We start from the raw sequence: 26,082 nt of genomic DNA on the forward strand, positions 1-26,082 counted from the left end.
ATCATTTTTCAGTTTCTTCCTTTGGTAGGAAGTTCTCCAGGCTGAGGCAACGGCAAGTATTGATCGGGAGAACAGTCGGACAGCTTGGCTAGATCTATAATGTGAGAAGGGGCGGGGGAGCAGTATTTTTGAACATCAGCAACATTTCTAACTTCCCAGACGGCAGCAGCCTTGGTAACCCTAACTCTTGCATTTTTCTTCTGTCCTTTCCCTACCTAGTCAAACGTCTAGTTACATTCTTCAACGTGTTATCTCAAGTCAATTTTCGTCATACAGTACCCGTCAAGTCTCTATGTCAGTCCATCCTCCCAGCTGTTCTAACGTGCTAATTTCCAGTCAATTTCCGTCATACAGTACGCGTCGAGTTTCTATGTCAGTCCATTTTCTCAGTCGCTATGCTCTAATGGAGGAACAGTCATATTTAAGTCTATGTCTCTAAAAACTTATCGTCATAAGGTCTATGCTCATATTCCCTCCTTCCCTTTTTCGTCGGTTGTTCGATCATCGTTCTCCCATACTTCAGCCGATGTTCCAACGCGACCTGCAGAAGGGAGGAGAAAGAAGGGGTGGGGGGCAGCATTCAAACCTCATCAGCATGCAGTAATCCGGAAATGTTTTTACCTACCACATACTCGACCTATCTCCACATAGTGCATTTCTTTGCCATCTCGGCGTTTAAGCCCAGAGGGACCAGTAGCGTCAGATAGATAATCATTGACGATCTGCATATCTACATGAGTTACTTGGTCGCGACCCCTTTAGGTTGCGTGCAAGGGTGGCGGTCAGGTGGCATTTCTGTGGTGTCGTTTAAAAGCGTCTAAAACACTTTTCCGGCTGCCTGTCACACATAATGTAGCTGCTAAATATCGGGTCCTTTTTAACCTTCAGCCTTCATCATACTTTCTCATTGCTCACAGTAGTAATACATTCAAAACTCATTAATGCAACCACTACAACTATGCTTTCTTTTTCAAAATACTTTTAATAAAAAGTGCTGGTGTATAAAATACAGGCCTACAACCCAGTGGACCAGCCACGGAGCAGATTGGAACTGTACATAGGAAGAAAGAAGTTGATGGCAGTTCATTGCATAAAGTGCGGCAGTGCAATAAAATCGTATCGAACTTTACTACAGAGCAGGCATGATGCATATCAAGAATTCAGTTTTTCAATTAATTCATTAATTCATTATCCAGATGCTCGTTCACTGTCTAAATTACACCAATTCATTGTTCCCATTCATAATTAGTACCCACCCTAGATCAGTTCATTGTCCAAACACATGATCAATATCGGTATTGCTTTTCTTCTCTAAGCACATAATCACTATCCATCTTATCGACTTTCATTGTCCAAAAATGCATACATATCTCAGAGCATCAATATTCGAGCAATCCGGGTGAACAGGGAGTTCGAAAGTTTCGTTTCGTGTAGCGGCGCCATTTTGGGCGAGGTCAGGCGGGTTCCGGTATAGTCAGAATGTCTTCAATGACTCATGGTTGGACCAGAACCTTCCGTTGGCAGTTCAAAAAGTTTTTGTGCAATGTGGTAACAGTCTAACAATATGGACCATTTAGTCAAAGAGTGGGGAGGGCGGCAACAATTTTCCTACCGGGTCACTCTGGTGTTCCACCGGAACTGAACAAGTCTGTACCTTGGCGGTGTTTTAGCCATTTCCAAACTGAGGCTGGCGCTGGCAGGAGTGCGCCGATGTCGCGGTTCCAGTGAGGGGGACGGGAGCACCCATGCGGAGGGGTCGGGGCGCCCCACGGCTCTCATAGAATCTCCAAAGTTGAGGAGAGGAGGCATGGGGCGTGTGCCCGTCCCGGGCAAGAGACCGCTTTTCGATGTGGACCCTCTTTAAGCAAGAGCATTGGGGTGTCGCTGGAAGCCTCCACCTGAAGGGAGGTGGGGGAGGCTCGTTCGCGCCGCCTCCCCCTTCCAGCGACCCCGCGCCGTTCCTCGGCTCCGCCGCTTCGGTATTGGCCGTGCCGGCTATTGAAGATGGGGGGGGGGGGTGGTCGGCGGCTGAGGCAAGACAGCCCCCCCCCCATGGCCTGCAGGGCAGTAGAAGAGGAAAGGAGGAGAGGCCATCACTGTTTTCTGGGCCGTCCGCCCAACAGCCTCTCCTTCTGACTGCGGCCAGGCGAGCCCCGCATGCCTCGAGGCCTCGCCTTCCGGATGGGCGTAACCGCGGACTTGTGGCACTTCGGGAGTTTCCGGAATGGGGGTAGGTACCTATTGAATTGTTTCTATTTCATGTGACCGTTATTTGGGCGTGGTGGGCAATGAGGCAGACATGTTTAGGGCAGAAATAGGCAACGGAACCTAGCTACCTCGTGGCTGCCTTGGTGTCAAGCTTGTCTTCCCTCGCCATTTTTTTTTTATGTTTCTTATTGCGAGTTATTTCTAAAGTTTTTTTTTTTAATTTTATTTTTAGCGAAGTTGATGGCTCCTCAGTGGCCTACTGATTTCGCTCAACTCCTTTTCTTGTATTTTTATGCCATAACCTATTATAAGCTATAGCGACTAGTCCATACTTAGTGAACATGTCCTTATTAGGGGTGCCCTCCAGTGGAGCTGGATGGTTCATCTCTAATAAGCGGCCCGGGCTAAACAGGCTACCAACCAGTGGGGAGAAGATAGGCATGACGGTTTACACCGGGGACAAAAATCTGCACTACCTATCTTATCACCGCGGGCAAAGACTAGGCAGAATATTTCTATTCTCCGTTGTTTGGCGGCGGTGAATACCTCAAACGAACCAATACCGAACAATCGGCCAATCAAACAATCCAGTGGGGAGAATAAGTGGGCACGAAAAGCTATCGCTACCCACTCTTTCTCTACCTGCAAAGAGAGACCTTGTTCTTCCCTGTTTGCAGACAAAGAATCTCCAGTCAATAATCCACGAACGGCAGTTCGGGAAACAGTGGGGGAGGAAGATAGGCACGACGGATTACAATGGGGACAAAAGTCTGCGTTACCTATCCTTCACTGTTTGCAAAGAGAGAGCCTGTTTGTTTTTCCCCGTTTGCAGACAGTGAATCTCCAGAGGGTTTCAACAAAGCGTAATACTAGTATTATCCAAACAAAAATAATTTTCCTCAATTCGTCGTGTTTACACGACCTTACCCGGACCGCATGGACGGTTTCCTGTCCTCTGGATCCAGCGCCCGATCGTCCTCTCTCCTTCGTGTTGTTCGCGGCACTCCTGATGGTTCCCAGTCAGGACCGTAGATCACTCGAGAGAGGTCTGTTCAGAACTAGTGAAGGTCGGATGATCGGCTGTCAGACGAGGGTCTATCGGACACGAGCTCTTCCCGATCGTTGCAGTCGTTCACTCTGTCATCGGGACCTCTCCCACTGGATCCACGTGTCGCTGATGGGCCCCACGCTTTGGGACGCCAATTGTGGAAAAAGGTAGGGCTAGGACCTTTCTCAAGATTTGCCCGGCGCTAACCGCCCTTGTACCATTCAAATTTACCAAGCAATGAGGCAGGCGCCGGAGACCAGAAGGCAGGAAACAGAAGTTTATTTCCGACGGAGCAGAACACATCAGATCAGACAACAAGGTATCATCTCGAGGTGCACTAACAAGTGAGCTGAGACTCAGCCTTTTATACCTTACAAAACACTTGGCATTACAGTCACAGCATTGTGAAACAAAGAAAAGATAACCCCATAATCCTTGTGTCAATCCTACCCCACATGTGTTCACAATAGGGACCCTTGGCCTGCTGATAAGAGAAGGGGCAATGACGCAGCTGAATGTTCCGCTGATTATTAGGATGGGTGCGCCTGATCGTAGCCCAGGGGGTGGGGAGACCAGGATCAATAGTGGGTCCTTTGAAGAGGAGTGACTTCATACAATAAAGTGCAGTAAATGGTATCCTCTGGCTTAGGCGATGGCCTCGGACATGTGTGGTCAGTCGGACTCGGGGGAAGGGGTCATCAAAGGAGTGGTATTCATGCCGCGTGGACAATCGAGCGCGGAGGGAAGGCTTGTCAACAGAGGGGCATTCATGGAAGGAAAGGAGGTGTTGGTCAGGCGCGGCCGTGACTCCCAAGGACAGGGTTTTGCAGAAGGAGAAGGTTTATGACTTGTCCATGTGAGGGAGAAGGAGGGGGTCAGGGTGCGCGCAGGGTCAGAGTCGCACAGAGAGAGAGAGAGGTCTTATGACCCGTACATGAGAGAACAGGGGCAGTCAGATACAGCTGGGGGGGGCTATGTCAGCTGAGGCGAAGGATGCCTCTTCAAGAGGGAGATGGGGGGGGTGCCTGGGTCAAGCAGGAGGGTTGCCTTTCATAGCAGGGTCGCGCAGAGTGCTGGGTTTCATGGTCTATGCATGTGAGAGTGGGAGGGGGGGTGCTCAAATGCGCGCAGGAGGGAAGCCAGTGATTCTAATGAGTGGGCAAGAGGCCAAGGTGCCTAAAATGGCCGTCATGTACATATGGGCACGGGCTTTTACTGGCGGAGTGATACGGTCAATATTTTATGGTATTCATGGTGCATACAGGGAGAGGAGTGGGAAAAAGGGAAATGAACGCTGCTTATGTACATCAATTTTTCTATTTTCCACAGTTGGGTCATCTAAGGGGCGCACTACACATGAACAAAGCTGCAGATCTTAAACCAGCATTCTACACAGTGTTCGGGAAGGTCAGCAGAGGGTGCAGCTTGCCGTTGGAAAGGACAAGCCCTCCCTGCCGCTCCCTTCTAATTCTTCTGCACTCAGAGGCGCGGTCTTCCCTTCCGTTTGACAGTGAAGGGAAGACATTCCTCAGTGCACCCGTGTGTGACCGAGTTAATCCCCTTGACTGCCCCAGCATTTGCTCCAGAAAACAATTTCACCCATGGAGTGTTTATCACAGTGTAGCCTTGTTATCCTGAGAAGGGCGAGTCCACGCAACTTTAACAGTGTCTAGCCAACAAGCATTGGCCCCAGCAAATTGTCTGTGCAGGTATTACTGTGTTTCTAACCATTAGTTTTCAGTTACTGCTCCCTAATCACCTGATCATCCATGGCAGGTGCATTTGTTGATGTTTAGGAGTCCATGGAGGAGGAGCAGATGCTCCTTCCCATCCACAAAGCATTTGTGGATGCCATAGATGCATCCCTTGAGAGGGCGGTCTCTTCAGCTTTAGCTCCCCTAAGTCAGAAGTTTGAGTTTACTGTACAACACAGTCTTTTACCCCTGTATGGGAAAGGTCTGAGGTTTGCATCCCCAGGAAGCCCCTAAGGGCAAGGGCAAAACCAGACCTGCCACCAAAGTTAGGGTGCCCTCCCCCTCCTGTGACACCTTCAAAAGGCTACACCAAACATTCGTGAAGAGGCCTCTTGATGCCCTAGAGGTGCAAGCAGATTCTCAGCCTGGTGATAGTACCCTTGGACGGTTCCTGCTCCCATCTTGAAACAGATGACAATGCCAGGGACGATTCAGATACCCCTGAAAGGGATTCGGGCGAAGAACCAGGCCCGAGCAGACCGTGGCAACCTGAAGGCAGCATCAAGAAACCCAGGTTAGAGGATAAGGGCGAACAGGGCTCCCAGAGTGTACCTGGTATACAGAACCCAGAAGACATCTACCACCCTTATCCATGGACTGGGTCCTCTCCTCTAAGGTAGTGCGATACATGGGCAAACGCATTAGGAAGCCCATAAACCAGGAGGTTTATGGCCAGTAAGGTGGCATGCATCCCTGAGATTGATCCCAAAATGGAAACGTTTATTACCAAGTTCATCAAGGAATCTAAGAAGGGCCTTGATAGTTCCCGGTGGTCCTGGCAGGACAAATTACTGGACATACTGGGTCCACTTACTAAAGTTTGCGATATGGCAGAAGATGCCTAAGATTCTGACCACATGATTAACCCCACTATCCTTTCAGACTGGGCCAAATGGGCCCTGTGCTTTCTAGGTAACTCTAACTGTATCTTCTCAACGGAGCGTCGCTTCCCACTGTTCATCAAAGTTTAACCCAGACTGGGTGAATTGGCCACCAGGGAAGCTGGGCTGGTGGCGAATGGGGGCATCTGTAGGGAACCCTTCATTAAAGAGTTCTCACTCCTTGTGAATACGTTTTCATCTCTGGATAAAGTGCAACAAGCCATCTAAAAGGTGTTTAACCAACAGGTTTTTGGAGGGGATGGAAAAGGTATGGAGCACTCCTTTGGTGGGCCTACCCATCCAACTCCCATGAACTCCAAACTCGCCGATCCATCCAGTGGCAAGACCAGAAGAAGTTTGAAGGGTTAAACCCCTCCCAAAACCACCACACAGGTAGGGGAGTTAAAGGAGCCTTCCACAGAGCCAGCAAAGGACCTTGTGGCACCACCAGTAAACAAGTATCCCTTCTTCCCTACGCAGGGTTGGGGCAGGCTGCAGTGGTTCAGGCACAACTGGGTAGCGCTAACAAGGGATGTCCGGGTGCCAAAATATGTGATGGGATTCCACATAGAGTTCTACGGTTCTCCCCATCAACACATCCGTCCCAGACCTTTGGTGTTCTCTAAGGAAGGGATGCAGGTTGTCGACTGAGAGATGTCTGAGTTCCTAGAGAAAGGGACGATTACCGATTCCTTCCTTTACCCCAGGAGGTTCCTGGGCAACATTTTCCTTGTGGATAACAAAGACAAGTGCTACTGACCAGTAATAAATCTGAAATATTTAAACCTGTGGATGGTGTTCGCCATTTCAAAATGGAGTGTATACATCTCCTTAGGGATATTTTGCTCCCCAACGATTGGTTGGTGAGTCTAGATCTGAAGGACGCCTACCTCACATTTCCGATCTTCTCAACCAACAACTGTTTTCTGAAATTTGAGTGGGGCGGACAGGTGTTTGACTTCCATTCGATTTCTCCTCCGCACCCTGGTGCTTCACCAAGGTGCTGTGGCCAGTCATGAAATGGGTGTGAGAACGAGGGGTCAGACTATTATTCTACCTGGAGGACATCCTTCTGATGCATCAGGACAGAGCAACGCTACTTGCCCAACTCCAGATGGCCTGATCCCTCCTTCAAGATCTGGGATTCATTGTAAACATTCAGAAATCAGAATTTGTCCTGGCCCAACAAATGTTCTTCCTAGGCTTTGAGATTGATATGGTGCGACAGTCGCTCCAACTACCCCAGAAGACGATGCTCCTCATATGTCAGGAATGGCACAAGATGCTGGAGACGCTGTCATCTGGCCTGCATTGTAGGACTGCTGTCTTCGTCCATCCAGGCTATTTTTCCAGGCCCATTGCACTTCCGTGCTCTTCAACGTCTGAAAGCGCAGCATCTCAGGAGGGGCCTGACGTATGCACAAGATCTCCCTTTCTCTTGAGGCCCGGATGGAACTGCAATCGTGGCTCAACCATAAGCATGCAAGGAATAGCAGGGCCATATAGTAATAGAATCAGACATAAGTCGGCAGGGATGGGGCACAGTGGTCAGGACATGAGGAGGCTATCCACATCAACTGTATGTAGCTCCTCACAAGATCCTTCGCAGTGCACAGTTAAGCGGCCAGCAAAGTGTCCTGCACAATTCTCTTGAAGATGGACAGCGTGTCAGCAGTGCGGCATAACAATCGCTTGGGGGCTCTCGGTCCAGAGGTTCTGGCGGATTTGGCCAGAGATTTCTATAATCGTTGCCTGGAGATCAAGTTGTCTGTGACAGCGGAGTATCTATTGGGGAATCCCAATCAAGCTGCGGACTGGCAGTCTAGACACCTGAAGGACTAAAGGGTGTTGGAACTAGATCCCTTGTTCTTTCAGAAGATCATCGATCAGTGGGTTCCATGTCAAGTCAACCTCTTCGTGTTAATATTCAGTAATCAGCTACCGCCCTTCAGTTGGTCCCCCAAATCTGATGGCAGAAGCCACGGATGCCTTCCTCCAAGACTGGAGTCAGATTCAGGGGTCTGTGTTCCCTCCATTCTCGATGATCGCTAGACTCACAGCATTAGTCAGACGACAGAAGGCGGAGGTGATCCTAGTGAAGCCGCTTTGGAAATCGCAGGTATGGTATTCAGTTAATCTGGAACTTTCCATGGATTTTCCAATCCCACTTCCCCAGACGCCCCATCTGATGCTGGATCCCCATGGCTACTTGCAGCAACTGGTTCAGGACGTATCTCTCCGGTTAAGATTACAGGGGTCGCTGGAAAGCCCCAGGCCTTTTGACAGAGGTTACCCCTCATCAGAAGAGCATGGGCTGATACTATGGTCAAGAGATTTGGCTTAGTCTAGCTCAAATGATGCCGCTGGTGTCTGCAAAGGGATCTTGATCCTGTGGGGAGACATGTAGTGTATATTAACTTCTTGTCAGAGCTAGTTGGCCAAGGGTTGGCACATGGCACTATTAATGCCTGTAGGTCAGTAATATCAGTGGGACATGTGCTTCTCCATGACATTCTGGTGGTGGAACATCTTCTGATTTGTCACTTTTTTAGGGGTATTCATTTGTGTTTTCCACCTGTTCCGAAATACTCCTTCCTGTGGGAACGTTAACGTAATGCTACGAATGATTTAGTCGTGGCAGGATAACCAATCTCAATCCCGTAAAATACTAATAGGTAAGTTAGCAATGTGGTTATGGCTCATTTCTTGTAAGCGGGTGTCCAATGTTCTGGCATTGGATATCACAGCACAGATGTTTACCCCGAATGGGGTATCCCTCACCATTTCTAAACTCACCAAGTCCAACACCTGCATAATTCACTATCTAGCTTTCCCTGGTCATCCCAAATTGTGTGCTGTGTGCTGTCTGAGAGCATATGAGACCATGATTGAAGAGTATCGACCTCAGGGGATGGATCAATTGTTTGTATCTCTCAAAACTTTCAACCGGTCTCAGCAACTACTGTCGCTCGCTGGGTGAGATAGGTGTTACAAGAAACTGGTGTGGACACATCAGCCTTTGGGGGTTCACTCCACAAGGGGAACTATGACGGCTTTGAAGGCCTTCTCTCTGGCAGGCCATTTGGTAGATATCCTCTGAGCAGCAGGTTGGTCTTCAGATTCTACATTAAAGACTTTTTACTTTAAACCCATAACAGGCACAGCTTCATTGGTTGTTAACCAGCTTTTAACTAGTGTAATCTGAGTCTCCGGTCCTGACATAGAACATAAAATTTCCTAGCTATCGTGAAGGAAAGTTTAAATTCTATTAAGAGCGCAGAGGTAAGGATTATCCCTCTGACTGTTTTATCATATCACCCTCCCTTAAGCAGACAGAGATTACGGCGTTTTGGACGAGTGTAGTTACAATTAGTAATGCCATGTTACTGCGGAACAATTGGAAGCAATGTTTATCTAGTGATGTTTTGCCAGGACTGCTAAATGCCTTTTTTTTCTGTTGACATACTTGGATTGATGTTTATTATATCCGAAGAACTATGCTTCATGTGTTTTTTTCCTAGAAGCAGATCTAAAGCAAGAATTCTGAAAGAAATTCCTGGATCAGGTTGTTTTGCATGAAGAAAGAGAAGTGCTGTTCCTTGATGCCGTTTATAAGCGGCACACTCTATGCATGCTGTGTTGACATTTACTGCAAAGACTCCTGGGGTTTGTAGTTTTGGATTGCATTGTTATTGTTAAGGCTGCTGAGTAATGAGAGATGAGCATAATCTTTCCTCCTCGTCCTTCATAGAATTGAAACTTTCCTTCACAATAGCTAGGACATTTTATATTCTGGTTTTAAGTCACCATGAAGCTAGTCAGCCCTTACATAAAAAATTTGAACCGTGCTACGTTAGCTTCTGTTGGAAGCGCAGATACTTGTAATGGAACAATTCGTCGGCCTCTATGACGAGGAGGATCACCATAGTTTCTTGTGTTTAATACAGTTTTGAGATTTAGCACTGCACGGATGTCATCAAACACCTGCTTGTTTAAGTTGTTATAACTGTGCCATGCGATTATCCCTCCTATGGCACATAACGTCAATGTAATTTCTGCGCTTCCTCTAGGTGAAGAGTGACACATTCCAGGGAATAATTGCCCTATTTAAGACAGTACCGAATTATAAACCATTGTTACGCACCCCCTCAGCCTTCCTCTTAATTTTTAAGTTTTAATCAAAATCTTCTGATTTCATCAATGTAATAAAACCTCATAACATTTGAGAAAATACTTTACTAAGTATCTTAGCCTGATATACAAATGTTTTTATACACACAAGTGCTACTTAGCGTCTATGAAGGTAACTTGCTTATCTTCATTCTAAGAGTCAAGGTATATGATTTTTATCTTTCACAAAGTGCATCAACAACACAGTAATTATATAGACATTCTAAAGTGAGGGTTCCAGGAGGAATATGTTTTACACCCACAATTTTGTTGGTTTCTGGGTTTTCATATACTCCTTGCAGGTTGATTACTAGGCCTGGGCAGTAAATTCCGTTCCGCTCGCGGAATTTGGGTAATTTTGCGTTCCGTGGAGAACGCGAAATTGCCCAAAATTCTGCGTTCCGCGACTTCGCGAAATTCTTTGCTTGTTCGTTTTCGCAAATGCGTGTTCGTGAGATATTTCCCCACCGAGCACGCAAACAGCAATTGCAAACAGTAAAAAAGCCCCACGAACAAGCAATTCCGCCTGTTCGTGGAATTTCTGCCTGTTTGCTGAGGTTTTTTACCGTTTCGCTGAGATTTGCGTAACGCGATTCCGCAAATTCCGCCCACCCCTATTGATTACCACTGGGAAACACACAGAGATTTGCCTCTGTCAGTGGAATGCACCTTCCCTGAGCGTAAAAATGGAGTTAACATTACTATATTACAAGGCAGTGTTAAATGAAGAGGTTTCTCTACGAGGAGAGCTATTTTCCCCATGTAGGGAAAAAAACAAAAAAAAACTAGAAATTGACTTTTTAACATGATTTATCCATGCAGAAGGGACGAACGGACATATTCCCTATGTCTACATTTTGTGTACCAGAGTACCTCTGAAATTCTACCTGTTGTTGATATCCATCAGGTCTACTGGGGTTCTTTGTAAATACAAGAAAAACAGTAGGTTTCCCACCTACGAAGAGGTAATCTTCCTGTAGAAACGTTTTCACATTTTAGCCAGCCTATTTCGTGCATAGGGACACAGTATGATTAGTCTTGAAAAAGCAGAGCTTGATACAGCTCTACATACAAATGGAAAGAAATGAATCAATGTTAGAATTGCATATTTGGAATAGCAAATAATCGTTTCAAAGATATAATTTTTAAACACTGGAGAAATTGTGTTGGGTAATTTTAAACCACTCCTTATTTGCGATTGAACAATTTTTTGTTGGAAAGACTGCATTGTAGAGGTGGATGAGCATGCACCACGTACCGGACTCTAACATAATACTCGTATAACAAACGAAAAGGAAGGGGTTTGCCTTAATCTCTTCAGTTCCCAGGTTATACAAATCTGTTCTTATACTGTTTTTCAGATAGTTATGTTTACCTGAAGAATCCTCCTCCTGAATTTCTTCCAAAACTCGGCGTTATCACAGTTTCAGGCTTAGCTGGCCTTGTTTTAGCAAGAAAAGGCAAGTATAAAAAAAGTATGATTAGTATTTCTATTGCTGATGAGGAGTTTGAGATATTTTGTTATGTTTTCTTCAAACATTAAGTAATATCCAGACAGTCATTCTGTAAGGCATGACTTGATTTATTTTCATGTATGTATTTTCCTGACGTATGGTCAGAATCACAAAAAGTATCTGAATAAATGTATGTCTTTGAAATAATTTGATTTGGACTTTTTTGAAATTCATAAAAATCCTCTGGAATGCTCATTAAAATCTACACAGGTCTATGGTTTCCCTACATGCTCCTGTTCCTCCAGGCGTATCTTAGCTGATTGTTACTACTTTTAGTGGAGTGTGCATTGCATATTTTCTCATTTCTTTTAGCCACAGCGAAAATATTTACCCAATTGTTTTTGTTGACGTTTTCTCCTCAACAGTGTAGCGGAGCAAGATTTCCATTGTGTGTTTATTGTGGACAAGTGTACATGTAAATTGCATAGATTCTTTTTCCAGGAATCTCCAACATATTGTGACTAATGTTCATGTTTTTACGTTCTATTCACGTACGATGGGAGGCTTTTACATGCCATATACGCTGTGTGTTTGTATGTCACAATGACTGATGCTTGGTGAGTCCGAAAAGTGTAATATGCACGGAGATTTTCCAAATTACTATTCAAAGAGGACTGCTATGGAAGATATTGCTGTCACTTAATTTTCAGATGTCACATGAACTTTCTTGGTGCAACTCCTGACGTTCCCGGCACTGTTGGCATTTGTTATGCCCCATGTATTGCATTAACACCAATGGACATATGAACTGCACTGTTAAGTTCTATATCGATATCTAGTTTATTAGAGTTCTGATACCAACTCTGTTGTTATGGTTACATCACAATCCTATAGGAAATGCATGAATACCTTTGGTACCATTTTACAGAACTGCTTAAAACTTAGCAAGTTTTTAACTACATCAACTTTATACTTGAGAGTTTTACGAATACCCATGAGATGAAGTCCCGATGGCGTTGACTTTGGCGGAAAAGCTTTGGGCAGGAGTATTTCGAAATTCATGCCCAAGGCAAGGAATGTCCCCCCCCAACCGGATACTTTTGGGGCCTTTGCCCAGTGAAGTTTTTAAGGTTGGACTTTTTTGTAAGTCCGGATCCTTTCAGCGGGGCAAACCCTCAAGTTTAGTCCAGCTGGCAGTATGATGTCGATCTTGTGGTAACCTGTGGTGCTTGTGGCAAACATCCTTAAAGTTTCCAAGTGCCAGCATTCAGGGTTAGGCAGGTGCAGCACACTCTGACACGTATCAAAGGGCCCCAGGGCATTGGAGGCACCCCTCGGGGGTCAGGACACACTCCAGTGATAGCCACCAGCCGGATCCAGGGCAAGAGTAATTTGAACTGGCCAGTCAGGCTGTTCGGGAAGGTGGGTTGAGTTTCTTGCAGCTTTTACGTTATTGTAGCTTAACAGGAGGCTAGCCAAATAGTCCTGGTTTCAAATGGGAACAGGTCCAGCCCACGAGGTGAGTGACTACATGTGTTAGCATCTGTTAGAGTAAGTGAATGGGTGTTTGAGTAACTATGAGTGAGTGGCTGTGTGAGTGACTGTATGGGTGAGTGAGTAAGTGTGTGAGTAGCCAGGTGAAAGTACTTTATTTGGTTGTGCAAACCATAAAGGTGCATAACAAACATACAGTACAAAATTAAAATGAAAAATGATGTTTGAATAGCTATATGGGTGATGACTCAGTGTGTGAGTGGCTGTATGAGTGTATTAGTGGGTGTGTAAGTGCCTGTATGTCTCTGACTGGATGTGTGAGTGAGTGGGAGGCATGAGTTGCTCAATGAGTGGTTGTGTGAGTACTTGTATGGGGTTGTGAGTGGTTATGTGGATGTGTGAGAGGTTATATGGGGGTATGAGTGGTTCTTTTAATTATGTCATTTGAGATGTCATCAGAGATGTCATTGACAGTGTCATGAGGAATGTAATATTTGAGATCATAAGCAGTGCATTGTGGGGGCGTTAGTTATAGTTAGCTCAGGTAACTAGAACTGCTGAATTTCACTAGTTTTGTACGAGTGAAATCTAAGCCTAAAAAATAATATATATATATATATATATATATATGTATATATATACTAGCAGCCCGCCCCAGCGTTGCCTGGGGCAGAAGGGGGCTGGGGGCAGCATTTCAGGCTTGCGTGCACTCCCGCCCCGGCCCCCGCCCGCCACGACATTGTCTGCGTCCCGGACAATGTCGTGGCGGCCGGGGCCGGAGTGCACGCAATCCTGAAATGCTGCCCCCAGACCCTGAGCCTTACCGCAGTTGTTCCGGCCCAACCTCCCGCACCGGATCCCTACCGTCCCGTGTCCCAGAGCCTTACCTGAGCCGCCGCTCCTCCCCGAGCTCCTCACTTCACCGCCCCTCCTCCTCGCAAGCCTGAAATGCTGCCCCCAGACCCTGAGCATTACCGCAGTTGTTCCGGGCCAACCTCCCGCACCTGCTCCCTCCCGTCCCGTGTCCCAGAGCCTTACCTGAGCCGCCGCTCCTCCCCGAGCTCCTCACTTCACCGCCGCTCCTCCTCGTCATCACGTACGTTGCGGCCAGCGCTACGTCGTGGCCGTCAGCGTTGCGGCCGGCGCTACTTTCAGGGCACTATTTTTTTTTTAAGCTATATTTTAAAATGTACGTTTTTTTAAATTTTCTATAGCCTATGTCCATCTGCACACCCTGGGGATTACAACAATGTATTGGGTGTGTGGATTGGCGCTGTGGTTCAAGAGTTTACCTTGCCAAAATGTTTGTGTTCTCTCTTTATAATAGTAGTATATATATATATATATATATATATATATATATATATATATATATATATATATATATATATATATATATATATATATATATATATATATATACACACACACACACACACATAGGTAGATATATTTACAGTATATTATTGAATCCTTAACGTGTACTGCTTTCAAACTCAATAAAGAAAAGTAACACAAAAAAATCTAAATCAAGTTCATTAATTTTTTTTTATCATGGTTATACTCTGAATTTTTTATACTGAAAACTCAGGCTGTTTTGTTATGTATTACACTGTTATAATTGCAATACACAAACTACACCATTATGAAAATAGGTCTCTTTTTGTCTCATTTGTTTACCTTAATTTATCAGCTCTAAATCTGTGACAACTAAATGTTTGCAAGCGCACACCTAAAAACTATAGTGAATATCAATGTATCATATCATATAGATTTCTTAACACATATCCCTATTTTTGTATTCCATTTGCCACAAAGAGAAAGAGTCCTGTTTCCATTATTAAGCCCAAATTCATAGCACAATTTTTAGCATGGAAATTACTCCTCTTGTATGCCAACTTGTTAAGGGATTTATATGTTTTACACCTCGTTTTGAATCAAATGAAAAGGTGAAAGAGTGCATAAAAATGCAAAATAGGTTTACCATTAAATTGGTTGTTCCTGGCAAGCAGTAATACCACTTCAGTTTGGGACTCTGGAGTGTCTGGGCCAGTTTATATCGTAGCGCTCGCATTGCCTGATAGATTTTAATTAATACTGCCTGATTGTGCCAGTGCCTCTACCCACAGCGTAATTCCGATTTGTGCCCCAACCTGTTCCGGTTTCGCTGTTGCTGCCATTTTGTTGTTGTTGTGCCTCGGAGCCCGTCCTCTCCACCCCGCTCCCGCCTCCCAGCTGCTCCTCCCTCGCTCCGCCCCGCTCCACTATCCACTTATGACAGATGCATCTGCGCGCAGCGTTCACGAGCAGCAGACGGGCCCTATGCGCGCCGAAGGTGCGCCAAAGGTAAGCCCGTCCGCGCCTGGACCGCGCCCAGCGCCAGACCCCCTGGCCCCGCGAAATCCACTCCGCCCGCATAACATACGACGCCGCAACCCTCTCAGCCCTTTACCCCGGCCGCCCACCAAGCTGCTACCAAGCCGCCCCAGGACACACCCATGGACCCTTCACCTTCCACTCCTGCAAGTTCGACTGCATCAGGACCCACACCAAATCCACAAACTCCAAACAGAGCTCCGACACTAACCCCCTAAAGTGCATCCTGCTCAACACCCGCTCGGTCCACAGACATGCCATTGAACTCTGGAACCTACTCGACACTACATCGCCGGATGTCGCCTTCCTTACAGAAACCTGGATGAACGCCTCATCAGCACCCGACATCGCCATAGCCATCCCGGACGGCTACAAGATCATCCGAAAGGACCGCACCAACCAAACAGGATGAGGCATCGCCATCGTCCATAAGAACACCATCCGCATCACGACCAGTTCCGACGATTACCTCGCTACCACCGAACACCTTCACTTCCAGATCCACACCGACCCCAAGACCACACTGAGGCACCCTCATCTACAGACCACCAGGGCCCGCACACAATTCAGCGAAGACATCACTAACTTCATCAGCCCACACGCCCTCCCCTCCGAGGACTACATTCTACTGGGAGACCTCAACTTCCACCTGGAAAAGAACAAGCATTTACAATGCAATGGCCTCGGTATTGTTATAGTTAGAGCCATTGGCAATGCGCATGACATTATTTTTATTTGTTTTTGTTTTGAAAACATAAATAAATGACATTGTAATTTACAATGCCAATAGCTTAATCGCTCACAAATGTGAGACCTATTGCATTTGCACCCACACAGTCATTAACATAGAGCCACCCACACAGACTCACCCACGCACACACAGAGCCACCCACGCACACAGACAGAGCCACCCACGCACACAGACTGAGCCACCCACACACACAAAGACAGACAGACTGAGCCACCCACACACACAAAGACAGACAGACTGAGCCACCCACACACACAAAGACAGACCGAGCCACCCACGCACACACAGACCGAGCCACCCACGCACACACAGACCGAGCCACCCACGCACACACAGACAGAGCCACCCACGCACACACAGACAGAGCCACCCACGCACACACAGACAGAGCCACACACAGACAGAGCCACCCACGCACACAGACAGAGCCACCCACGCACACAGACAGAGCCACCCACGCACACAGACAGAGCCACCCACGCACACAGACAGAGCCACCCACGCACACAGACAGAGCCACCCACGCACACAGACAGAGCCACCCACGCACACAGACAGAGCCACCCACGCACACAGACAGAGCCACCCACGCACACAGACCGAGCCACCCACGCACACAGACCGAGCCACCCACGCACACACAGACAGACAGACTGAGCCACCCACACACACAAAGACAGACAGACTGAGCCACCCACACACACAAAGACAGACCGAGCCACCCACGCACACACCGACAGAGCCACCCACGCACACACAGACAGAGCCACCCACGCACACACAGACAGAGCCACCCACCCACGCACACACAGACAGAGCCACCCACGCACACACAGACAGAGCCACCCATGCACACTCAGACAGAGCCACCCACGCGCACACAGAGCCACCCACGCGCACACAGACAGAGCCACAGACAGACAGAGCCACCCACGCGCATACAGACAGAGCCACCCACGCGCACACAGACAGACAGAGCCACCCACGCGCACACAGACAGACAGAGCCACCCACGCGCACACTGACAGAGCCACCCACTCGCACACTGACAGAGCCACCCACGCGCACACTGACAGAGCCATCCACGCGCCCACTGACAGAGCCACCCACGCGCACACTGACAGAGCCACCCACGCGCACACTGACAGAGCCACCCACGCGCACACTGACAGAGCCACCCACGCGCACACTGACAGAGCCACCCACGCGCACACAGACAGACAGAGCCACCCACGCGCACACTGACAGAGCCACCCACGCGCACACAGACAGACAGAGCCACCAATGCGCACACAGACAGACAGAGCCACCCATGCGCACACAGACAGTAAGAGCCACCCATGCGCACACAGACAGAGCCACCCACGCGCACACAGACAGAGCCACCCACGCGCACACAGACAGAACCAGCCACGCGCACACAGACAGACAGAGCCACCCACGCGCACACAGACAGACAGAGCCACCCACGCGCACACAGACAGACAGAGCCACCCATGCGCACACAGACAGAGCCACCCATGCGCGCGCACACACACACACACAGAGCCTTCTGTGCATATCGCAGCAGGGGGAGCTGCGGCGGCCTGACGATATCTCGCCTGCACCCGTCAATTCTACGGTACAACAAAGGAAAGGCAATGAAAGCCCGCAGAAAGCTGTGCAACACTGTCAACAACTGCGGCTCTGCAGATTACCCCAAATGTTCCAACACAGATGCCTGCGCAAGCACTGTCCCTTTAATAGGAAAGTTCCTCGCTGTACAGTGTTGGGGGTCAAACTTTAAATATCATTAGTGCATTGAGCGGTGTCTGTACTGAGCGGGATTATGTAACCTGTGCAGGGAGCAACAGATGGTCGCTTTTTCCAATGATGGGAGGGCCATCACTTCATCTTCACAGCCATTGGCACTACCCAGCTGACATGCCATGCAGTGTCTGCGGGGAGCGGCAGGGCGGGAGCTGGGGAGGCGGGCCATGCTGCCAGGCCTGGACCCAGGGGCACAGGACCTCCCCCTCCCCTCTCTGCCAGCCTCGGCTTCCCCGTCAGACACGCACCCGCCTCCCCTGCAAGAAGGAGAAGAAAAAAAAATACCGGACTGACAAAAGGAGACACGGACAGCGGGAGGGGGGGGGCGGAAACGGAGACACGGACATCGGGAGGGGGGGCGGGAACCGGCACAATCGGAAGGCAAGACAAGCATGCTCCTCTGAGAACAGTTGGGAGCGAGGGGCTAGGGGGAATGGCGAGGATCGGCTAGAAGCACAAGTTGCAAGTGCTGGTGTTTTCAGCTGATACTTGTTAGTTTGCAACCACGCTGAAACCACATAAACACAATTTAAATAAATAAACACACACCTTTTCCCCTGCCAGAGTCAAAGTGGTGAAGGCGGGTCTGTGGTAGTTGCTGGAGCAATGAGTGCAACAGGAGGAGACGCAGCGCCATGTGTGCTGCAGAGGCGGGGACGGATTTCCCAACAGTGTTGTCACATTTCTTCATGAGGAAGTATCCAATGGGGGCTGTGCTCAAGAGGGGGAGGAAGACTGAAAGGGAGGGGGCCACTCAGGGAAGCTGTTATCAGCGCCGCGCACCTCTCTGCAGACTCCCCTGCATTCCACAGAGGCGCGCGACGCGATCCGGCCTGCCATGCATGCCGTGAAGACAAGACCTGGCCGCGCGAACAACGTTATCCTATGGGAAAACGCTGCGCGCGGCCAGGTCTTGTCTCCCTTCGGCGTTCTCAGACTGCTGAGACGCCGACTATAGTTCTCTGGCGAGAACGCGCTTTTCAAGCACGTTATATCCGAGACCTAAAAACGACAGCAACACTACCACCCTTCTGTACAACCTGGCCAACCTCGGACACGAACAACTTGTCAATACCCCCACCCACTATGCCAAACACATGCTCGACCCAATCTTCACCTCCAGCAAGCACATCTCCTTCAGTCACACCACAGCTCTCCACTGGACGGACCACAGCTGCGTTCACTTCAACTACAAAAAGCCCACGACCCACAACCCCCCACAACCTATTCCCCGAAGAAACTGGAACAAAATTACTACCGACCAGCTCTTTACATCGCTTCACCAAAACCCTCCTGCCAAATCATCGGACCCAAACCAAGCAGCCACCAACCTCACACAATGGATCACCCACAGCGCCGACGAGCTAGCACCCTTGAAAAACCATCAAATCAAGCAAGGTAGCAAAAAAGCCCCCTGGTTCAACGATGACCTTAAGAAATCCAAGAAGCTCTGTCGTACCCTCGAGAAAGCCTGGAGAACAAACACAACCGCTGACAACCTGGCCACCTTCAAGAACGCCACCCGCAAACACCACCAACTGATCCGATCCACCAAGAAATCAACATTCAAGGATCGCCTTGACAACAACGCCCAATACAGCAAGGAACTATTCAACATCGTCAAAGAATTTACCAACCCCACCTCCGGCACCAACGATATCACTCCCTCCCAAGACCTCTGCGACTCCCTAGCCTCATTCTTCCACATCAAAATCGCCGACATACATAACAGCTTTGGAAACCAGTCCGAAGACCAGTCCACTCCACCCACCTCTGAACCAAAACCGCCCTCTAACAACCTTTGCGCCTGGAACCCAATCACCACTGAAGAGACCATCCGTCTGATGAACTCCATCCACTCGGGATCGCCAACCAACCCATGTCCCCACCACATTTTCAACAAAGCAGACTCCATTATCGCACCCCATCTCCGTGACGTCATCAACTGCTCCTTCAACTCCGCTACCTTCCCGGAAAGCTGGAAACAAGCCGAACTCAGCGCCCTTCTGAAGAAACCCACAGCAGACCCCACTGAACTTAAAAACTACCGCCCCATCTCGCTCCTCCCATTCCCTGCCAAAGTCATTGAGAAAGCCGTCAACAGTCCGCTCGCCGCCTTCCTCGAATCCAACAAATCCCTCAACCCCTCACAGTCCGGCTTCCGAGCCAAACACCGCACCGAAACCGCCCTCATCGCAGCAACAGAAGAAATTCGAACTCTACTGGACAACGGAGAAACAGCTGCCCTCATCCTACTTGACCTCTCCGCAGCCTTCGACACAGTCTGTCATAGCACCCTCATACAACGCCTCAGCAACGTCGGAATACAAGGAAAAGCATTGGACTGGATCATCTCGTTCCTCACCGGAAGAACCCAGAGAGTCCGCCTCCCCCCTTTTAGATCAGAGGCCACCGAAGTCATCTGCGGCGTACCACAAGGATCATCACTCAGTCCCACCCTCTTCAACATATACATGAGTCACCTCGCATCCATCGCACGCCAACACAACCTCAACATCATCTCCTACGCAGACGACACCCAGCTGATCCTCTCCCTCACCAAAGACCCAAACACCGCCAAAACCAACTTACACGAAGGAATGAAAGAAGTAGGCGAGTGGATGAAGAACAGCCGTTTAAAACTGAACTCGGACAAAACGGAAGTCCTCATCTTAGGTTCATCCCCCGCTGCCTGGGACGACGAATGGTGGCCACCGGCTCTGGGAACCGCACCCATACCTACGGACCACGCACGTAACCTGGGCTTCAACCTGGACTCCTCCCTCTCGATGACCAGACAAGTCAACGCCGTCTCATCATCATGCTTTAACATCCTACGCATGCTCAAAAAAATCTTCCGCTGGATCCCCACCGAAACAAGAAAGACGGTCACCCACGCACTGGTCACAAGCCGACTGGATTACGGAAACACCCTTTACGCCGGAACCACAGCCAAACTACAGAAAAAACTCCAACGCATCCAAAACGCCTCAGCCAGACTCATACTGGACATCCCTCGTCAAGCTCACATTTCGGGTCACCTGAAAGACCTCCACTGGCTCCCCGTCAACAAGGGAATAACGTTGCGTCTCCTCACCCACGCACACAAAGCCCTCTACGACCTAGGACCCGAATGCCTCAACACGCGACTATCCTTCTACACCCTCACCCGCCAACTACGATCGTCCAATCAAGCCCTCGCCCCAATTCTGCGCATCCATAGATCCACCATGGGGGGAAGATCCTTCTCCTACTTAGCAGCCAAAACCTGGAATTCTCTCCCCACCTACCTCCGCCTTACACAGAACCACCTCTCCTTCAGAAAGCAACTAAAAACTTGGATATTCGATAAGTAAAGTACCCCCCCATTTCCCCCCCACAAGCGCCTTGAGACCCTCTGGGTGAGTAGTGCGCTATACACATTTTTGAACTTGAACTTGAAAACGCTCATGTAATTAACTGAGTGAGTAAATAACACAACGGCCGTGTTAGAAGAACCCATGTTCATCCTCAAGGAGTCTTCTGTGAAAATTTCAGTCACTAGATGTTTGTTACCCAACTTATTGGTGCTCTCTTTAATCTCATTCAGGTGGAGGCAAGGCTTTGTGCAACCCTAGGATTTGCAATTGTGACCTGGAAACTAAACAGAGATCACTGCAGTGAATGAATTGGTCCACTGAAGCAGCAAGCTACTGTATGACTATGGTACAGGCTGGAGTGGGCATTCCAGGGTCAGAGTACCCTGAAAGCTTGTCCAAACCCTTAAACATCATTTGTGTGAATTCACAATTTTGTTACCCATTCCAATCCTAGAATTGATCAGATATTTACTCCTGGCAAGTAGATTCCCTTTCTTGGTGGACAGACATTGTGTTTTCTGTTCCAGCATTTGAAAATCTACATCATTTCAAGAACAAAAGCCTGTGTGTCGGGTACATACTAGCATTGCTGCTTTTATACCATGAACAATGAAATATTTTAGCACTGTCGAGGTGCTATGGAAGCCAAAATCAAATTGCGAGGTAAACATGCCCTTCCAATGGTGAGCTTCAACCTGGGATGCACCCTGTGTCAGGGGTATGTATTGCTACTCAGATCCAGAGTCAGGGAGGGGTGACCACATGTATCATTTTCGCAGCTTGAAGAGATATATATATATATTTTTAGAGGTCCATGGAACTGGTTTTGGCACACTGTTGTGCACATGCATTTTGGCATTGTGCACCAGTACCGTATTACATGCCCTGGTCAGGTGTTTGAGAAAGGGGTTAAAGGGATTGGGAACAAAACAAGCACTGGCGTTGCCAATAGGTCTCGCAGTAAGAAAGTTGGAGCTATTACAATTGCAAATAACAATGCCTTTTATTTTTGTTTTCATTTTAAAAACATAAAGGGCTTTGTCATTTACAAAACCAATAGCTCCAACTTTCCTACTGCGAACAGGTCTTGCCTTTAAGTTAAAGCCATTTGCTTTGCTAATGGTATTGTATTATAGCTATGTATTACTGAGTGTATGTATGTGATATGTTGTTATTTTATGTTGTCAGAATTGTATGTGTTACCTATGTGTTTTGATTTGCAGTGGCCTTTGGGACCTTATACGTGTTTAGCAATGCACTTTCCAGCATAAGTAACTAAATAAATACATACAAAAGATACGCAGGATCTGACCTTGTGTAATGTAATAGGTGCTTATGCAAAACACTCCAATGCGTTTAGCCACATTTACTGTTGAGGACACTGCATAAATAAGAAACATGGCAAAAGAAAGATGCTGCAATAGAGGAACACATCCAAAGGGCAGCTTAGCATAAAGCCCCACTACTTCCAGACCACAAAATTAACAACAGACTGCGAAAGGGCGTAGACAGTGATAGACATATCGGGGAAAAAAATAGTCAAGGCTGGATGCTTGTTTAATGGGCATTGATAAGTGAAATCCTGCAGCCACAGGTGTTTTTATTTTACTGCCCTTTTAGCCATTGTAAGATTACCTAAACACGGGATGCAGAAACATCCTATCTTTAAAAGTTGAACTGTTGCATACAGCCATGCATTATAGATGTACAATCGAGAGTGCTGCTTGTTGCAACCTACACTTGGCTCTGGAGTCACTACAATTTACATTACTATAAATTCAGAGGCTCAACATAAAGGCAGTTACTTATAAAGTGGCAGTCAACGATCTCCCTTAAACCGGTTCAACAATCTTAATAACACTGAAGAGCCGAAGATGGTAGGGCTTAGTTCTTATGTAGGTTTTAAAATAACTTGGTCTCTGTGGCTACAAAATACCAAACAAGATCAACCAAGAGGGTGAGTGGGTCGAAATCAAGTGGGGCATAGGGCTTTAGAAAACATACAACCCACAGTGTTTACGAATGACCACATTTTGCAGTGAGGCCCCTCATTTTGTGTAACTCACTGCACTTCCACATTATTACAGCATTACAACAAAGCCATTAAGTGAGCTAGTAATAATTTGGTGCACAAACCTGTACAAAAATTACACTTTCAATTTATCAGAAGGCACCCTGCTCATCTACTTAACTCTGGAAAATGTAACAATTAAGGGACCTCAACCCAAGATGATCCTAAATGAAATTGATAGCCCAAGCGATTGGCAACTGTTTTAGTTGCCCCTGTGCCAGACGTACACCCTTCGGTTATAAGCAGAACAGCGGCCTGCGTGCTGGGCTCGCTCTGGAACACAGGAGGAATTGTGACTGAATGAGCAGCCTCTGACAATCTGCCTCAGTGTAAAAGGGGCTAAACTTGAAAACAAATGCAATTCAATGTTTCACTCATTGTGCTTAATTTCAGCTTTTGTAAAATAAAAGCCAGCATGAACCAGTCATCACATCGGCCGTGGACGATATACGCTACTAAAGAGGCAGTGCCGCTCAGTGGAGGCACTGGTGGTAACAGCCCGCTGGGGCATCTCTCCCCCGCCTCACTCGCCTGTTAAAGGCATGGGCTGAAGACGGAGCTCTGTGTGTTTAAGAGCTCAAGTGAGTGCCGGTAGAGGGAGGCTGAAAGAGAGAGAGAGGGAGAGAAAAGAGCAGGATAGAGAGAGAGAGGGAAGAGCTAAAATGAAAGAGGAGCGAGAATGAAAGCGAGAAAAGCGAGAATGAAAGAGAAGAAAAGCGAGAATGAAAGAGAAGAGCGAGAATGAAAGAGAAGAGCGAGAATGAAAGAGAAGAGCAAGAATAAAAAAGAGCGAGAATAAAAGTGAGAAAAGTGAGAATGAAAGAGAGAAGAGCAAGAGAGAGAACAGCAAGAGAGAGAGAACAGCAAGCGAGAGAGAGACAAAACAGCAAGACTGGAAGAGAGACTGAAAGAAGCGAGAAAGAGAGGAGGGAGCAAGACTTAAGGAGACGGATATTAAACAGAACCATGAGAGAGAGAGAGCAGGAAAGAGACACGAGAGCGAAGCGGACTGCGCTTGTGCAACTAAGTCATTAAATAAATAAACAAGCACTGTCGAAGCGGACCACGCTTGTGCAACTAAGTAAATAAATAAACAAGGTGGCCCAAGCGGACCGCCCTCGTGCGAGCTGCCTCAATATCCTGTGACTCAAATGTGTGCTTACACGAGATGAATGCGTCCTTCTGTAAACCGATGAAATATCTTCCACCTGCAACCATACTCAAGCAGACCGCCAGTACATGTACACACATGGGGCATGCAAAAGAAGACGAAAACAACAAGCATTGAATAAAAAAAATTAATAAAAACAAGCGTTGGCAAAGCAGGCAAGTCTTCCGTGCTGAAAGTGAAACCAGGCCTCGGCATTGCTGTGGTGGGGGAGGGGGGGGGGCGGGGGAGAGGCAAGCAGGGAACAAGTTAAACGAGGTCTGGCAGGGAACAGATGGCCTGGCCGTGAAGCAGGGGGCGGGGCAGCGCTGGGGAAGCCTGTGGGAGGGTGATTGATGACTTTGATGTGGGGAGGGAGGAGAGCCTTTTGCGAGCCTGCAGGAGAAATGCTGCCGATGCGCGTGCATGTTTAATCACGTGGTTCACGTGAACCGCATGAAAACCGTGGGTGCTGAAAGCCCTTGGTTTGACGATGATTTTCGCCACTTGAATTCTCGCTCCGCTCGATGAGCTTGCACACATCGATAGGTCGCCAGACCTAAAAAAGACACAAGATAAAGTAATATGAGACACAGTACAATGAGGTAATGTTTTTGAAGTCTTGCTACAGATAGCCTTAGCAGTGTGCTACAGACAACATTGAAAGCAGTGTTTTAAAGGGTAGTAAACACTATATAAATGTAATTACAATCCAATCCAATACATGCAGAGTAAGCTTTGCATCTGTCCTTTACTCTGGATTCATGGTTTCCTGGCTCTCAGCTCCCTGCTTCTAAGTCCATGGCTTTCCTTTCTATTTTTGTGTTTTCCCTGCCCTGGAGAATTTTGCTTTCAGCATCCCATTTGACTGGAACGAGTGTCTCCTTTCATTACTGATACCAAAGAACTATTTTTCCTATGAAGGTTTTTGTGGCATTTGACTTTTTTGCACTTGATGGGACCTCATGGCCCTTTTGTTTTTCCCCTGCATGTTCCTTCCTACTCTCTGCCCTCAAATCTCTCAGAAGACGAAGAGGGATTCATCCTTGGTGCTGGCGGCGAGTGGGCATGGTCCTGTCGCCCCTGCTGTTCCCCTGTACTGATGGGTGTGCAGTGCATCCGCCGCCCCCTGTTGCTGTTAGAGCATTGCGGCTGAAGTTCCAGGCAAGCGGCCTCCTCCTGGCCCGGCAACCGAGGGCTCATGGAGGAGGTGTTGGTAGCAAGCCCCAGGGATGATGACGCAGACTGCCTGAAGCCTGTTGCGGGTGTTGGGCACATGAATGTGCCCCCGAGGCACCCTCATCCGATGGCTAAATCCAAGGACAGCTATTAAACATGTTTTATCCCCTCTCTTTCACCCCCACCCTCGCGCCTTTTTGGAACCCCCTGGCAGAGAGGTAAATGACTCTGTGGCCGTTTGCTAACAGCCCATCCCTGCTAGTGGTCACCATGGGTCGTGACAAACCCTCTACCTCCCACTCACTAACTAAGATTGACATGTACACGCCCCTACCTTAGCCGCCCATGGGGCTTTGGGCCTGTGGAACCGGTGTGCCTTAT

The 26,082-nt window shown here is 48.0% G+C and overlaps 1 protein-coding gene across 2 annotated transcripts in view; it reads left to right on the forward strand.

Annotated features, from left to right (window-relative positions):
• The window catches only part of APOOL (apolipoprotein O like), a 233,422-nt gene that overhangs the window by 120,189 nt on the left and 87,151 nt on the right, over positions 1 to 26,082 (forward strand). For both annotated transcript variants that reach the window (XM_086918770.1, XM_086918773.1), the window contains exon 5: positions 11,423 to 11,521. In XM_086918770.1, coding sequence (XP_086774896.1) covers positions 11,423 to 11,521 — 99 coding nt within the window. The remainder of the gene's footprint in view (positions 1 to 11,422; positions 11,522 to 26,082) is intronic.

This window comes from Lissotriton vulgaris, chromosome 4_1 (genome assembly GCF_964263255.1).
Source record: "Lissotriton vulgaris chromosome 4_1, aLisVul1.2, whole genome shotgun sequence".
Lineage (NCBI taxonomy): Eukaryota > Metazoa > Chordata > Amphibia > Caudata > Salamandridae > Lissotriton > Lissotriton vulgaris.